The 17,581-nt window shown below is 47.4% G+C and overlaps 1 protein-coding gene across 20 annotated transcripts in view; it reads left to right on the top strand.

Moving 5' to 3' along the window:
- The window catches only part of PTPRM (protein tyrosine phosphatase receptor type M), an 840,386-nt gene extending 825,647 nt beyond the window's left edge, over window positions 1-14,739 (top strand). For all 20 annotated transcript variants that reach the window (XM_054460379.2, XM_054460383.2, XM_063653925.1 and 17 more), the window contains 2 exons: window positions 2,329-2,464; window positions 13,992-14,739. In XM_054460379.2, coding sequence (XP_054316354.1) covers window positions 2,329-2,464; window positions 13,992-14,045 — 190 coding nt within the window. In that variant the 3' untranslated portion in view covers window positions 14,046-14,739. The remainder of the gene's footprint in view (window positions 1-2,328; window positions 2,465-13,991) is intronic.
- Window positions 14,740-17,581: the final 2,842 nt, after the last annotated feature.

Here is a 17,581-nt window from a genome sequence, read left to right as displayed (position 1 = left end):
AACCAAATCCAGTCTGTGGACTTTGCCTAGATGTGGATTTTATAAAAAGCATCTGTAAGAAACAATCTGGGAAACTGGAACACTGACTAGAAATTTGAGTATTTTAAAACAGTAATGTTATTATTTTAGGTATGATAGTTATACTGTGTACTGTGTTTAAAAATAAAAAGCTCCCATGGCCAGGCGCGGTGGCTCACGCCTGTAATCCCAGCACTTTGCGAGGCCGGGGCGGGCAGATCACTAGGTCAGGAGATTGAGACCATCCTGGCTAACACGGTGAAACCCCATCTCTACTAAAAAAATACAAAAAAAAATTAGCTGGGCATGGTGACGGGTGCCTGTAGTCCCAGCTACTCGGGAGGCTGAGGCAGGAGAATGGCACGAACCCAGGAGGCGGAGCTTGCAGTGAGCCAAGATCACGCCACTGCACTCCAGCCTGGGTGACAGAGCGAGACTCCGTCTCAACAACAACAACAAAAAAAAGGTCCCTTATCTCCTTGAGGAGAGAGTGACTGCAGAGTTGATGCAGGGATAGTGCGGGATGAGCCTGGACCATTATGTGGTTGCAGAAAGTAAAGAAATAAAAAAGGCTGGGGGCTTGTCAGAAAAGAACAAAAGAGCCAACCTGACAGAGTTCCCACTGGCCAAAGCTGGAACAATGTGAACAAAATCAATATTAGTACCCTTGGATTTTAGCTGATAGAATAAAATTATTATATATAAGCTCACACTGAAATAAACAAATCATAAAATAAACAAATAAATAATAGGGAAGAAGAGACAGTTCTTTCTTAGTGTAGAATGTTGAAAGAGAGGGAAACAGGAAATCACCATTAGGCAAACACCACAGTGATAATTAATTGTTGCAGACAAGATCCACCAACGGATGCTCACATGAGTGGGAGAGAAAAAAAATATTTGCATAGTCCCAAAATATCTTCCCCCCAGATATTTATTGACTGCAAAGAGAAAGATGATAACTTTATGGTGAGAAAATCTGGCAGAGACCATCTTAACAAGTGAGCAAGTTAACATCACCAGTAATAAGACAGATGGACATCCTGAACCTCTGGGAGGAGGGAACATACCCTCTCTGGTTTTCTTACCAAAATGCACGGCCTTGTTTCCAGTCATGAGAAGACATCAGACAAACCCAAATGAAGGGATGGTCTACATGTTATAGTTTGTGATGACTTCTCAGATTGCGGCTGGGGACGACAGCTACTTTCTACTTCTGTGTTCTACATTCTTTATATTCTACAAATCACTGATCAGTGCTCTTCAAAAGCGTCAAGGTCAGGAAACACAAGAAAAGACTGAGGAAGTGTTACTGACTGAAGGAAACTAAGGAGACAGGACAACTATATGCACGATTGGATCCTGGACCAGAAAAAGGACATTCATGGAGGAACTAGTGAGATGTGATGTGGTTTAGTTAATAGTATTGTCCTAGCATCGCGTTCTTGGCTTGCATAATGTGCTGTGGGCAAGTAAGGTGTTCATATCAGGGAAGTTGGATATGCATTCTCTATGCTATTTTTACAACATTTCTGCACATCTAAAATGGGTTCAGATTAAAAAGTTTTCTTTAAAAAGAGCCTCTATGTTTTATAGATAAATAACGAAATGCCAATGGATTTGTTGTTGTTGTTGTTGTTTGAGAGGGAGTCTCGCTCTGTCGCCCAGGCTGGAGTGCAGTAGCACAATCTTGGCTCACTGCAATCTCCACCTCCCGGGTTCATGCCATTCTCCTGCCTCAGCCTCCGGAGTAGCTGGGACTACAGGTGCCCGCCACCACGCCCGGCTAATTTTTTTTGTATTTTTTTAGTAGAGATGGGGTTTCACCATGTTAGCCAGGAAGGTCTCCATCTCCTGACCTCGTGATCTGCCCACCTTGGCCTCCCAAAGTGCTGGGAGTACAGGCATGAGCCACTGCACCCAGCTGCTAATGGATGTTTTTAAAGGCCAGATACGTCTTTGAACATAACCCATACTTGTCACACCACTTTTCCTGGCAGACCCTAAATAAGGTTCATTGAAAATTTTCTACCATGGGCCCTTATCGATGAAGTGCTGTGTCAGAGAATGTGACCAGGGCTGAGGTGAGCTGGGAAAGGCTCTCCAGTCAGGTGACCTGTGGCCAAACACTGTGGATGGCTTGCTCTGTTTGCTTTAATTAAAAGAATCTGCCCAGGTAAGAGGTCCCCCGGCCTCAGAGCCCTTTGTTGTTACTGTTCACCAGGGTTTAGACAGCCTGTTTCCACAGGTGTTTGCAAGGTGCAGTGTAAAGACAAACCGAGTGCAGTCATCTGATCTCTTTCACGACAGGAACGGGGGAGGCCGCAGTGGGACGTTCTGCGCCATCAGCATCGTATGTGAGATGCTCCGGCACCAGAGAACCGTGGATGTCTTCCATGCTGTGAAGACGCTGAGGAACAACAAGCCCAACATGGTCGACCTCCTGGTAGGACACCCCCTCTGAGCTGTTCCATGAGACACCCCATTAGCATTAGAATCCATGCCAGCTCCCAGATTTGCAGGGAAACTGATGCGTAAGGGAAGAGACTCATTTTCAAAATCACAATGTAATCACTTTGCATGTAGGGCTTTTTTCCTCTTTCTTGTTCTCCCTCTTCCTCTCTTTGTTCTTCACAAGGAGACTTTGTCTCCAGCTCATTCAAAATGCGGAAATAGCTGAAACTCACAAGTGAACATCCTTATTAACTTCCCTTCCTGGCAGTGCCTTCCACGTGGCTAAGCACTTAGTCTTCACAGAGAAGAAATAATCATAGTACGTGAAATGCCAGATTTTCAAATTATATATTTTATAAATAGCTTAATCGCCTAATATTTATCAAAGCTGTGAATTTTAGTTTGACATCCAGAATATTGCATTTAATTACGGTGGCCATATCTGAGGAAAGGATTAAAGGAGATGAGAAACAAAGGACAATGTGCAATTATTTTCTTAAGAGTATTTTATGAAATCTCTTTCTATGTGGAGTTGTTGAAATGCCAACCACCGTGACTCTAGAATAGTTTAAAGGAGGAAGCTTTTAGATTAGGTTTTTGCACTTCTCTCTGAGTGGAGGAAGGATCTGAAGGAAACAGCAGGACTAATCCAAGGTTGGAAAATGGCTTGGGGGTAGGAGAGGGAGGAAGAGATGGCCAATGCGACAAGCGCCAAAGCCAGTGTTCCCAGGTCCACAGCATCACAACACGGGTTAATGTTAAAAATTAAAATAAAGGGACTTAAGAGGGAGTTGAGAGTCAAGCTGAATTTGAGGAAGTAGCCATGGTCCTCATGCAGTTTAAGAAGTCATAATAGCAGTGCTCCAGGCTGGCTAATAGTAGTCACCAATGACAACGAGCTCCCAAACATGTCCCAGTCATCACGAACCACTCTCCAGAGCATCCACTTTGCCCAGATACATGTCTCGTGCCTGATAAGCTGCTCCATTTCCAAGAAGCATGGTTGCTGGTCAGAAAATTGGTCACACCCACTTGGTTAGGCACACTGTCGCCCATCAGCTGTTAGCATGTTGGCTTCTAGAAGGGGCAGAAAGAACTATGCTCCCCAGACTCCTGCTCCCCTCCTCCCCACCCTATGGGGAGCCCATGGAAACCCAAATTCTAATCTCAACTCTACTACTAATTCTAGTTAGGTGACCCCCAAACACATTAGTTTTGTCGTTTAAGTGTCCTTAAGCACATCGCTTAACTCCCTTAGGTTTTAGTTTTATAAACTAGGGATACCACGAGCTCACTGAGGTACCCAGTGTGCAGAGAGATGTGAAAGTGTTTTGGAAATTGCAAAGGGGAGAGGTGGTTGTAGAGAGTATGGAAGTCTGCCAGGCATGATGCCATCAGTGGCCTGGCAAAAGGGCTCTAAGTGCCCTGGACATAGTAACGGATCTCCTGTGGGTTGTTGAAAGGCTGGTGTGGGGCTTCACTAGGACCGTCTCCCTCCCTGCAACCCCGCCTGAATGGTAGAGTTCTACCGCCAGGGAATTCCCAGTCTTCCAGGATGGAGGCAGTTGAGCAAAGCGTGGCCATGCTGTCGGCAGAGGCCTGAGTTTGGGCCGGCAGAGGATAGAAACAAATGCACAAATGAAATATTCTGCCTGTGGCTTCGTGAGGTAGTTAACCTCACTAATTCAGGGACAGGTATGCAGCCTCGAGACTCTGGTTGGTACTTGGGCACAGCTGACCTTGATCAAAAAAATGTCACTTCCCTCTCACTGCAGCCTGAATTAAGCAGATCATTAGAAACAGACCCTTCCAGGCCTTTCCTCTAATGGCTCCGGCTGCAGCTTTCATCACTCACCAGGTTTTATGGGCAGGAGTGATAGGGCTTTTTCCAAATCAGTGGTGCACGCTGAAGGACAGGGGTGATTCTTCATGAAATAAATGGAGGCTTAGGTGGCTGAACCAGAAGGGAGCTTGCGGTCCCAGCCCACGATTCTATAGTAACTTAGGACTTTGTGTATTGTGTGTGATCCTGAGGGAGAAGATAGGATTTCTAGGTGCCTAGACCTCCAAAGTCAGCAGCAGTTGGAGGATAAGGTCAGGGTCTGAGAAATGTAGGAAAGTTTTGCAATGTCCAGAGAAAACTATGTGACATATCTGTCACGGTGGCTGTTAGCAGGGTATTAGATAATACCTGATGACAGAGAAAAAGGTCACTGTCCTCTTTTCAGTGGGTTTGAAGCTTCCAGAACTGAGTAGGACATGTTGTCATTTGGTTTTGCCTGTAAATACGACTTCTGTTTAGTTTGGTGTTGATACCTGTGTATGTTGGCTGAGAGAATTAATTAGCTCAGGTCAGGGTGATAAAGTCTGGTACAGTTTTATTGGGCATCACAGGCCATCTGAGGCCTGACTGTGTCCTAAGCACAGAATGTTGTGCCAGCCGCTGAAAAGGGCAGTGTACTGAGTCTACCTAGCTGCCTCTTCAGAGGATGACGAGCATGTGCCAGACAGCCCTGAGGGCACTTCCGAGTGTCTGGAGAGGCAGGTTGGGGTGCAATAGAGGGGCCCTCGCCCCCGGCCCCACCAGGTCTTACGCATCACATGTGCGGCTGCATCCCTCATGGTCCCTTCCGTTCAGAACAGGCAAATGCTACCGCTGTACCCTCCCTACCAGGGCGGGTGAGTGCACAGAGGGATGCTGTGTCTCTCACCATCTCCCTTTGCAGCTCTGATTTTTCTAAATTGCTTCTGAGTGGGAAGATTCGTCGGTTCGTGTTGAAGCATGACACTCTCTAGGGAGATCCAGAAAGCCCTCAAGATGTATTTCTGCAAATTTTTAGCTTTGGGAGCTCTGGAGAAAAGCCAGTGGATTGCCAGGAGGCAAAATAGTTTCTAATGCAAGACTAGATTTTTTTGTATCCAGCAGGGGCAGCTGCATTTTTCCTGACCCCTTTTTCAGCCTGCTTCTAAGTTATCCATCTCTTCAACCAGCCTCAAGTCCCCATCAAAGAATTGGGTCCCCAGAGGATGGACAAGGACAGCACAGCCTGAGATTCCCCACGACTCGCCTAGTTCGATTCAGAAGGAGTGCTGGCACCTGAGCTCCTTTGAAGAGACTCAGGCTGCAGGAAAGCGGCTGCTTCACGCCGGCAGCTCACCTCTCACTTTTGACTTCCTTAATGGCTTTTGAAGTTCCCAGGGCTCTGTTTTAACATAGAAATGGTCTTCAAGGGCAGATCTTGCCTAGAGAAACATAGTGTCCCCTGCGAGGGGGTGGGAACTTTGGAAGACTCCCCTCCACAGCCCAGTGCACTGCCCAGGAAGTGAACAACTGGCCCCATCATTTACCCAAATGCCTTGGGCAGGGCTGACAAAGCTGCCTCTGCAGGTAATTACACACTTTAATATGGAGTGCAGTGGCGTGATCATAGCTCACTGCAGCCTCAAACCCCTGGGCTCAAGCCATCCTCCCACCTCAGCCTCTCAGGTAGCTGGAACTAAAGGGGCATGCAACCATGCCTGGCTGGTTTTTTATTTTTATGTTTTTAGAGATGGGAGTCTTGCAGTTTTGCCCAGGCTGGTCTCAAACTCCTGGCCTCAAGCAGTCCTCCTGCCTCAGCCTCTCAAAATGCTGGGATTACAGGCATGAGTCACAGTGCCTGACCTGGCATCTTATCTTAGTTCCATGCCATTCTGCATGTATTTCTCAGCCTCTGTTCTATGTGCAGCATCACTGGGCATGATGCAAGAGAAGTAGAAGATACGGTCTCTCCCACATGGAGCTTAGAACTCACTGGAGATGCAAAAGTCCTACCTGAACCTCAGTTTTCTCATCTGTAAAGTGGGAATAAGAATATTAAGCCAGGCCGAACGTGGTGGCTCACGCCTGTAATCCCAGCACTTAGGGAGGCCGAGGTGGGCAGATCACCTGAGGTCAGGAGTTTGAGACCAGACTGGCCAACCAACATGGTGAAACCCCGTCTTTACTAAAAATATAAAAATTAGCTGGGCGTGGTGGCAGCCACCTGTAATCCCAGCTACTTGGGAGGCTGAGGCAGGAGAATCACTTCAACTCAGGAGGCAGAGGTTGCAGTGAGCTGAGATCGCACCACTGCACTCTAGCCTGGGTGACAGAGCAAGACTCCTTCTCAAAAAAAAAACAAAAAACAACACAAAACAAACTATTAATTCAGTCACAAAAGGCCACATATTCTATGATTCCTTGTCTGTGAAATGTTCAAAACAGACGTCCATGAGACAGAAAGTAAAGTAGTGGCTGCTGAGAGCTGGGGGAGAGGGAGATGGGGGTGACTGCTGATAGGCACAGGATTTCTTTCCGAGGTGATGGGAATGTTTTAAACTTAGATTGTATATAAGTCTGTAAATATACTGAAAACCAGTGAACTGTGTTAAAGTACAAAATTACAACACATTTAATTTGAAGATCTAATTGGCTTGTGTTAGTGACCCTAGAATCAGGCAACATGTCATTCTGTAAAATAGAACGAGTGCTCCAAGGAGCTGAGCAGAGGAGGCTGCTTTGTAGGCAGAAAAAAGGTTGAGAAGGCAGAGACAGGGAACACAACGCAGATTGGTTGTTTCAAACTTCCTTCCATCATACGGTTAAAACAGAGGGGACTTCTTTATCATGGCAGCTCAGGAAAACCGGGTCACTTCTGACTGGTTGCTGCACTTCTCCTGATGTTTGGAAAGCTGCCCTATTTCAAAGTTCAGTTGGATGGCGACATAGCACCTAGCACGAGGGACTCCATTCTGGTTTGGTCTAGTCTGTCAGGGCCTCATCCAAACAGTGACCTCTCATGAATTTTATTTAACAACTGTATCCTTTAAAGAGGCCAATTTTATGGTATGTGAATTATATCTCAACAAAGCTGTTGTTTTTTACGAAGTAACATCAAAAACAACAAAAAAGAATACTGTTCATAGAAGGCTACGGGGCTTTTCTGTTTACGGAACACGTCCCAAGAGTTATCTTGTTATACTCAGTCACCTTCACCAAAGCCAGAGGAGGTGCTGCCGCTGCACCACCTTTACAGAGAAGTCTAGCGTTTCGTCATTCATGCAAGCCAAATCCAGATCCGGGTCCCTCCTCCCAGCTCCAAGCCTGCTGATGTTCAACCACCCTACAAGGAGCCCCCCGAGCTTTCTCCCAGCCTAGAGGCTGGACACCAGCAGGGCTCTCAGGGTTCATGATGTGTGGAAAAGGTAAGGGAAAAAAATCGACAACTAAAAGCCATTAGACGAAAATTCCAAATAGAATGTAGCTGGATAAGCAGTCCCAACCCACCTGGGAGTCTGAAAGGGTGGACCCTGTAGGAAGGTGACGGTCATAACCCTTCGCTGGGTTGATTTGTTACTGAGTTGCTGGGAGAAATCCAGGATAACGGTGGTAAAGCAGTACATGCTCTTGCACCGGGAGAAAAAGGGCACAGGTTAGTGTAGGGGACCTGGGAACAGGGCAGAGCTCAATCACTGTGTGTGTGAGTTTCATCTCAGACCAGGTGTAACGGGAACAGCCCCGTCCACCATCACGTGCCTTGTAAGATTCAGAAAAGAACGTTTCCTCAGTGGTTCTCAAGCCTGGTTGCCCACTGAAGTCATCTGGGAGCTTTAGAACAATTCTGATCCCTGGGCCCACCTGGAGACTGATTCGATTGGTCAGGGGCCTGGCTGCAGCAGCCAAGTGTTAAAAGTCCCCAGTGAGTCTCATGTGCAGCCTAGCTTAAGAACCATGTCTGCTCTAGACACACTCTCAGCCCAAGCTGCACTTGACAATCCGCCCACCCCCAACTCCTGGAGGAGCTTTCAGAAATACCAGTGCACAGGCCTGCCCCAGCCCACTTCAGCCAGAGGCTCTGGGATGGAGCCCCCGCCAGGTAGGATGGACGTGCCACAGGGCTGAGAAAGTTGGTGTAGGAGGGTCAGCGGGCCTCTCCCTTCCCTGCAGTGCCATGCGGCGGTGTTCACAGCTCACCACCCCCTCCCGCTCCGTCCCACTTACTCCAGAGCCAGGCCCCATTCCCATCTGCGGATGTGCTGCACAGGTTCAAGTTGCCCCCTCTGTAACTTAGAGCTGACCCTCCAGACTCAGCCTCACCTCCCCTTTAGTAAGCCAACAATGGACTCACATACAAAATGCAACGTGGTGTGGGGCCTACAGCTCTCCCCCTTGTGCCACCAACTGGTGTGTATAGGCTGTCCCTCAATAGCTCTCGCTGTGAAATTTGCAGCCTATTTAACAGGCTGTACACGTGTGTGTGCACGTGTTGGGGAGGTGAGTGCAGGAGTTGGGTGGGAATCAGAGGTGAGCTAGGGTCCCCAATCCACACTCCAGGCACCTTGAATCCACCCATGGTCAGTCTTCCTGCACTGTTGAGGAAGGTTTGTAATAATTTTTGCTAATACCCCATCCCCTCTCCCCACCCCCAGATTCCACTTGCCCAGCCTGCCCCCTACACTCAGCACCAGCCGAGCACCTGGCTCCCAGGAGTTGCCCAGTAAGCATTTGCTGAGTGACTGAACCATTCTTCTCTGCAGCCAGACCCGAGTGCAACCTGAGCTACCCTTTGCTGCCCTCTCCAACCTAGGGGAGGTTGTGGCTGTGCTCAGCAGGGCCTCAATAAGGAACTGGGCATGGATTTTGCAGGGGACTTTGGTGAAGAAAGTTCTACCTATATGTTTTAAAGATAGAGATTAAGGGAATGAGCCACTCATCATTCCAGGGACATGCTGCTGTCTCACTGAGCAGGGATGTGAATTTATTGGTCTCCTTGGCACAGAGTGGCTGGCCACAAACTGGCTGGGAACACTGAACTGAGGGATCCCACCACGGTAATAGGGCCCACCCTGCCCTCCTGGCAGGTATCACTCAGAAGAATTCTTCCAGCCCGAAGGATCTGTCAGTTCAGGGTCTAGCCAAAATCATAGAGCTTGCCTTAGTTTCAAAAGCAACCAGGTCAGAGGTGGAGGCTATTCTCTTTGAATCTTTGGAGGCCATTGATGTGGTGTTTGAAGTGCCCACACTGGCCACCAGCCTGAGTTCCTTAGACGCAGGCAGCCTGCGCAGACGACAGGGCTCGGGCCCCTGACAGAGGCCCCCAGCGCCACCCGCTGGTGTGCTGGCCTCGTGACACCATCACCAAGTGAGCAGTGGCTTTTAACAGCCAACGTCAATTTCCAGTTCCCTTGCAGATTTTGCTTTCTCCTGCTCATAGGTACAGGAAGTCTGATCGGGAGCGGGGCCAGCGTCAGGGGCCTTGGCGAGGAATAGCAGCAGGTTGCCCTGGTTATGGTCTGACCCAAGGATGTGAGGAGGACCGGGCCAGGCTCCCTCCTGAGCCCCTACTCAGGGCACCTCCTCATGCCTGAAGCCAGCTAATGTCACCCAAATTGGAGCACTCAGGACCAAGGCATAAACGTTCCTTTTTCCCCTGGAGCATAGGGATGGCTCATGTGGCTTAATTATACTGTTCAAAAGCGAGTGAGCTGAGAGAGGAAACTGCAGAAGACAGACCTGTACCTGGTGATCAAATGTAATCAGTTTCCAATGTAGGAAGATTTCAGGCATTTACCCAGGTGCTTGGGGGAGGGGACACAACAATTTGTGGTCTTCCTTCTCCTTCCCCTTATTTTTCTGATTCAGAAACCAGTCATCACAGAATCTATGGGGACTGGCTGCTTGCTCAGGAAGGATAAGGTGGGGAGATGGAGAATTCATTTTGAAAATTATAGTCATGCCTGAGACAGGGCAGCTTCGGTGACTTCCAAGCAGCAGCTCCTTAGCAGCGAAGCCCAAAATCCCTCCTGAGTTTCCAGCCTGTGTTGTGACCTGAGGGCAGCAGCCACATCTCTCCATTAGGTGCATTTTAACATGTTAAAAGGAAATATGTTAAAAGGATGGCTCTGAGTAGCCACTGAAATTAATTGCATAATTAGGCTTGTATAAAATCATTTTTATGCAGTAAGGGATTGGACCATGTAGATTCCCATTACAAAAAAAATTGTTCCTGTGATTCACAAAAGCACAGAAATGATGGGAGCTCTTCATAGCCAATATGTCAGCCTGGTGATCTGACAACGTGGCCTTTTGGAATTTTGAAATTCAAATTATCTCTTTTAAATATTCTGAAAATAAAAGTATCAAATCCTCAAATAATAAATACTAGAATATGAATCAGAAATCTAATTTTGCCTAGGGCAAGAAATAATTTTTTCCGGTTAAAAAGTTAAAAAAATACTTCTACCTTTATTGGCATTGTGTACGGAAAAAGTGGTCTGTTTAAGGGAAATGACAGGCTAGTAAAATATTTGTTATTTGCACTAGGAGATAATTTAAGGAACACCTTCTCAAATGTCATCAGACTTACTTTAAAGGCAAACCAAGTCCAAAAGTTCTAAATTGAGAAAGCTGGAAGGGAAACTTAAATATGATCCAACCCCTTGTTTTATGACCAGAGGGGAATGGATGGCCAGGATCTCGGGGATGGTTAATAGGACCTGAGGCTCCTGGTCAGTGTGGGGCACTCAGACCCATGACTGTAGAAAGCAAAGAACAACTGGATTCATGTTTCCTATGTCAGAGTCCACCCAGTTCCAGTTCCACGTGAGCCCTTGATAGACATAAAGGTAGGATTCACATCATGGAATAAGCATTTTTCTACTAGCGATTTTTTTAATAAAGCTTTATTGGAATATAATTTGCATACCGTAACATTTCCCCTTTTAGATGGAAATAATAGACACTGGGAACTCCAAAAAAGCAGGGAGGAAGGGAGGAGAGGGAGGGTTGAAAAATTACCTGTTGGATATAACATTCAATTGTAATCAGTTTCCAGTGTTTTGCATTCCTACCAGCCATGTAATGCACTATGAACATTCATTTGGGGGATGAATACCCTAGGAGCCCAATCCCCACCATTACATGTGTAATACTCATGTAACAAACAAGCACATGTACCCCAAATTTAAAAAAATCCCCTTTTAAAGTGTGTCATTCACTGGTTTTCAGTGTATTCACAGAGTTATGCAACCATCACCACAATCCAAATGTTTAACATTTCCATCACCCACTTAGCCCCCTCAAAGAAATCCTAGACCTACTAGCAGCCACTCCCCATTACCCACCTCCAGGCTCTGGCAACCACCCTTCAGCTTCCGGTCTTTATAGATTTGCATATGCTGGGCGTTTCATAGAAAAGGAGTGTGTGCCCTTTTGAATCTGATTTCTTTCACTCAGCAGATTCATCCATGCTTCAGTTCATCCACGTTGTAGCATGTATTAGTACTTCATTCCTTTTCATAGCCAAGTAATATTCCACTTTATGGCTATACTACATTTTATTGATGTACATTTGAGTTGTTTACCCTTTTTGGCTGTTAAGAATAATGCTCTGTGAACATTTGTTTACAAAGTTTTTGTGTATACGTACGTTTTCAGTTTCCTTAGGTGTACACCCAGTAGTAGAATTGCTAGGTCATGTGGGAATTCTGTGTTTAACCTTTTGAGGAGCTGCCAGACGGTTTTCCAAAGTGGCTGCACCATTTGACATTCCCTCCAGCCGTGTTTGAGGGTTCGCTTTCTCCACGTCCTTGCTAACACCTGTGATTTTCTTGTTATGTGAGCCTCCTCGTGAATGTTATTCCACTGACATTAATCTCATGGCACCGTCAGTGATTGAAATGATCTTCTTGTTCTCTGTCTTCGCCTCTGGATCATGACCTTCCCGAGGACTGAGCGTGTCATAAAATCCCCAGTCTCTAGTAGTACATGTGTATTGAGTTGGATCACATGCTGCTGGACCCATGGCTTGTCATCATGTGTACATGTAGCTGACTTTGACTCTCAACTGTGTCAGTTCTGGGCTAGAGACTGTTACATTATACAAAGAGGGATAAACTGTGGCCCTTGTCCTCAAATAGGTTGGACCACTAGGGTATTTACAGAACAGAGTGTAGGTGAAGAAAAGGAAATTTCAGTGACAAAGTAGGAGGCACTTAAGAAATACTGGACATTTTCAATTAATTTGGCAAAATGAAAAATAATAGATACCTTTCCTTGGTTGTGGCTGTGATGGGTAGAGACAGTGGTGCTGAACCTCGCTCGCACATGTGAAAGCTTGTCTCCTCCAGAAGTAGAAGAAAGCCTTCCAGTTGCTAAGGCCCTGTCCAGGGCCGGGCTCCTGCCAGGTGGCAGGCAGAGGCTTCCTCAAGCCCTGTGTCCCTCTTCTGGGTTCAGAGACCACTCCCAGGCTTGGTTCTATCAGCACACTCCATGCACACAGGTGCAGAATGCTCTCCCCGCTCACCCGAGACCACACCTCAGCCAGGACCTTGTGCAGGGCTTGCTTGGGCCAAGGTACATGATCCAGGAAAGCTGAGCTCAAGAAAAATGAATCCAATGCTGGGTGTGGTGTCTCGTGCCTGTAATCCCAGCTAACCAGGAGGCTGAGGTGGGAGGATTGCCTGAGCCCAGGAGTTCGAGGCTGCGTTGAGCCATGATTGCGCCACCACACTCCAGCTTGGGTGACAAAGGGCCCTGTTTCTTAAAAAGAAGAAAAAAAGGAAAGAAAGATAGGAGGAAGAAATTAATTCCCTGCCTGATGAAGAACTGGTCTGTGGGTCCCAGAGGATCTCGAACATTTCCCCTTCTGTACCTTTCCTCATCCTGTTGCCTCTGCCTGGAATGCCTGTTTTAATTAACCGGTGAGGATGGCCATATACTTTATCCAAACTAGGGCACTTTGAGAGTGAAAGAGGATTATGCCAGGACAACAGGCAGAAGCCAGGACCGTCCAGGGCAAACCAAGGCTGCCTCCACTCCACGCATCAGTTCCATCCTCTGGGGAAGGCGCTGTCCATCTACTTCCCACTGCCATCTTCCCTAAGAAGACTTGCCATCCCCTGAGCATAGGGACCATTCCACCTCATGTGTTGTCATTGGGTTACCTGTCTCATCCCCCTTACTGGATCACGGACTTCTCAAAATCAGGGACCAGGTCAAGGGGCTTGGTATTCAGGAGGTGCTTATGAAATTCTCATGAGATTGAGGAATTCCTACAGACTGAAAGTCAAAGGTAAAGCTGGATCATGCATGAGGCCTCGTCTAGGTACCAAGGGCCTTGTGAGAGATGTCACGAAGGCATTTCCTGAAGCACTCGTTACTTTTTCTTCTACCCCTGACCCTCCTGCACAAAGCTCAGCATGTTGATATCCTGGAAAATACACGTGTGGACAAACATATTTAGAGTTCCAAGTGTCCAGAACCTTCTGGGAATTCTAGCCAGCACAGGTAGCAAAATACCTTTCACCCAGCATTGTGGGGAGCATCTCCAAACAGTGAATGTGTCTGGAGTTCAGAACCGTGACTTTCTGATTCATTTCTAATTCAAATCCTTCCCAGATTGATGTCTTCCCATTAAGACCCTACTCTATGGTAATTGCTTTACTGGGAACAGCGTTGAGATGTTCTTGAGCTGACACTTTCCCCTCCTGTTTTCCAGGATCAGTACAAGTTCTGCTACGAGGTGGCCCTGGAATACTTGAATTCCGGCTGATGGCATAAACAGCTCTGCAAACAGTCCCTTTCATACCACAAAGCCAAGACGTTCCATGGTATTTGTGCAAAAGAGATGAAGACTTCTCAGTATGCTTATTTTGCTTTGCATAATTGGCTCTTTTTAAGAGCCCAAGAAAGTGTTTCAAAAATTGCTTGCACTGCCCAATCCCAGTAATGCTGCTGCCTGACAGAAACACACACACAGCCACAGTCGCCAAATCCCGTACTCCTTGCCACCGGCTTCCTAGAGCAGTGTAGACATCTGGTAAACTGAAGAGCACAACTATATTCTTATGAAGGAATTTGTACCTTTGGGGTATTATTTTGTGGCCCGTGACCCTCGTTATTGTTACAGCTGAGTGTATGTTTTTGTTCTGTGGAGAATGCTATCTGGCATTATGATAATATATTATTTTAGGTAATATTTGTACTTTAACATGTTGCATAATATATGCTTATGTAGCTTTCCAGAACTAACAGATAAATGTGTAATGAACAAAGATATGTTGTATGAGTCGTCGTTTCTATCAGATTTGTATTGTTTCCAAGGGAAAAGCTTGGGGGAGGACTCAGTTCACAAAATGCAAAACTCGACGATCAGATTCACGGACCCAGAGCTTTTCCATGTGTTTATATTGTAAATATTTTTGATTTCATCAAATTATTTATTCATTAAAAGAAATTTTTGTGAAGCACAGTGAGTGACAATCATTTTTCTTAAGGCCTGGAAACGATTTTCTGTATGATGTTACTTTGTGTGAATTCTCATCTCAATAAATGATGACCCGTGAGCAGCCGTGGCATGTTCCTGGTGTCCCAGCGCACAGGCGGTGGAAGCCGCACCCGACACGCCAGCGCACAGGGGAAGAGAGTGCGGCCAGGGCCTGTTTGCCGGAGCGAGTAGAGTGGAGTTTTTTGAGAGAGGGTGTTCGTCAGTGAGAGCACTGAGTCCATCACGGTGGCCTGCCCTGGTGCCGAGGAGGCTCAGCCATGAGCCTGCACCATGGGGCGTGAGCGCTGACCTTGTGGGGCAGCCGGGCCAGGGGCCATGGCGGGGACTTGCTAACTGGAGCATCGTCTTCCTTTCTCTGTTTCCCCTCAGTCTGCAGGGGATAATATCTCTCTTCTCTATACCTCAGGCCAACCTAAGACTTGCTGAGAGAACAGTTATTAAAGGGTTAGAGAATCAGAGTGCATTGAAGGACACCAAGCTGAACAAGTTCCCACCAGAGCGCCTGCTCCGCACTACCCTGGGCTCTGGCCGCTGACACAGAAGGCAGGTGCACGGTGGCCTTGCAGCTTGCATTTAGCTTGGGTTTTAGGCTGTGTTAATGATTGCCAAGAGCTGACAGAGATGAAGCTCTGTCGAACACCTCTTGTGAACCAGATACCATGCAGAGCATCTTCCTGTGTGGTAGCACGTGCTCCCAAAACATGAGCCAGGTACAACTGCAAAACCCACCTGACAGATGAAGAAACTCAAGCTAGAAAAGATTAAATAACCCGTCCAAAGTCACACTGGCTAGCAAGTGCCAGAAGCCTCCAGAGCCCGTGGGAGGTGGAAGGGCAGCACCCTCACCATGGCAGAGGAGCAGAGTCTGCTAGTGCCGAGACAGAGACTGGCCCGCCACCCCCTGTGGGAAGTGGAGAGGCTTGAGGGCACTGTTCCTGCCTGCTCTGGGGATCTTGGTGACCAAAGACTTCAAGGGCAGAGGTTGCCCTCCAAGAGGACTGACCTGGACATCTGTGTGTTAGAACTTTACTGCTTCGCTGTACCCTGAGCAATCTATATATCTAGACCCCTCCTTAAACTGGGTGGGTGGGACCCTGTCCTCCCCCAGGAAGAGCTGGCTGCAGCAGAGCTTCGAGCCTATACTCAATGCCTCACACTCAGACTCCTCCTGGAGGATGGCCCCTCGCCATTCCACCCAGTTCTCTTTGCTAAGCTCCTAAAAGACTAGCAGGCTACTATTTTTGTCTGTCCCTCTTCCAAATGATTTCTCCAGGATATAGAAATAGGGATGAAGACATATGGACTGCTGCACCCTTTGTGGGTGAGTTGGGCCCTGACCAGGGGAGTGTGGTGAAGCCCTTGGCCCTCTGTGATCATGGCGGCGTGGCTCTGGGCTCCAGTCCGTCAGCATGGGTGAAAAGACAGCTCATCTGAGCATGGCGAGGAAGTGACCTCAGATGTGTGAGTCTAATGACACAGCCACTTCCCAGTCATTCCCTGCGTTGTCATACCCCGGTCTCACATGGGAGCCAGTTGTTTTCAATCTCTTGGATTTTTATCTTTCTTTCACTTATTTCACCTTTTAGCGGAAACAGTGATAGAAAAAAAAGGCACAGGCATTTTGTGGCTTTTTCAGATTTCCCACGAGGCCTCACAGCATGGTTGAGACCTGTTATTTCCAGTATACAGAGAAAGTCTCTGCCCCTCGCAAGCAAGAGAAGCCACCCTCTTGGCTGAGAGTCCTTCTCTGTCTTCTCACAGTGCTCTGGGTTCCCCTCTGTTGTGGCATCCGGAACCCCCCAGACACTTCAAAGCCTGTGACTGCTCTGGAAGCTGATGGTCCTGCCCCCGACTCCCTGGCACGGTCCTCCTCAAAGTCAGCTTCACAGCAGCACCTCATGATGCTTTTGTAACAGGTCAGCACAGCAAGACTGAAGTGCGTTTCCAGAATTTCATTCTCTGTATATTTCCAGATGGGGTGTGCTGCAGAGGTCATTTGGTGTAAGATGTAGAGGCAGAAGGGAAACAGCAGCCATATTGTTTTTTACACTCAGAAAGTGGAGCAGCTGTGGGCCCCGCAGGTGAATAACAATGGTGTGAGCTCCTCTACCTCTCTCCTAAGGGCCCTCCCAGCCTCTGCTCACTGGGTCAAAACTCATGCCTGCATTTTTAGGTTTTGTTAAGGTATCCTAGTGCCAGGACTAACATGTGCATTAGTTACCTTCTGCTGAATAACAAATTGTCCCCAAAGTTGGAAACTTAACAATGAACATTTATTATCTCATACCATTTCTGTGGGTCAGAAGTTCAGAAATGATTCAGTTGGATGATTCTGGCTCAAAGATCGCTTATGAGGTGGCCATCAAAATGGGTCAGGGCCGCAGTCATCTGAGAGCTTGACTGGAGCTGGAAATAAACTTCTAAGGTAGCTCAGTCACAGGCCTGGCAAAGTGCAACTTGCTGTTGATGGGAGGCCCCAGTTTGCCCCCATATGGGCCTTTCCACAGCTGCTTAACTGTCCCCACAGCACGATACTGTCTTCTTCCAGGGATTCAGAAAGAAACAAGGCAGAAGCCACAATTTCTTGTACGATCTAGCCTTGGAAATCATATACTGTCATTGCCACAATATCCTATAGTTTCAAAAGTCAGTCCTATTCACTATGGGAGGGGACTGCACAAATACCAGGGCATGGGGATCATTGGAGCCATCTGGGAGGTTGGCCACCACCTGCTGGCCAGCTGCAGACCTCCCACATCAGCCAGCACCTCAGCATCTGCAGGCTGGTTGGCTGGAGCTTA

The sequence above is a fragment of the Pongo pygmaeus genome, chromosome 17 (assembly GCF_028885625.2).
Source record: "Pongo pygmaeus isolate AG05252 chromosome 17, NHGRI_mPonPyg2-v2.0_pri, whole genome shotgun sequence".
NCBI classification, from domain to species: Eukaryota; Metazoa; Chordata; class Mammalia; order Primates; family Hominidae; genus Pongo; species Pongo pygmaeus.
This window is presented reverse-complemented; position numbering and strand designations above follow the sequence as displayed.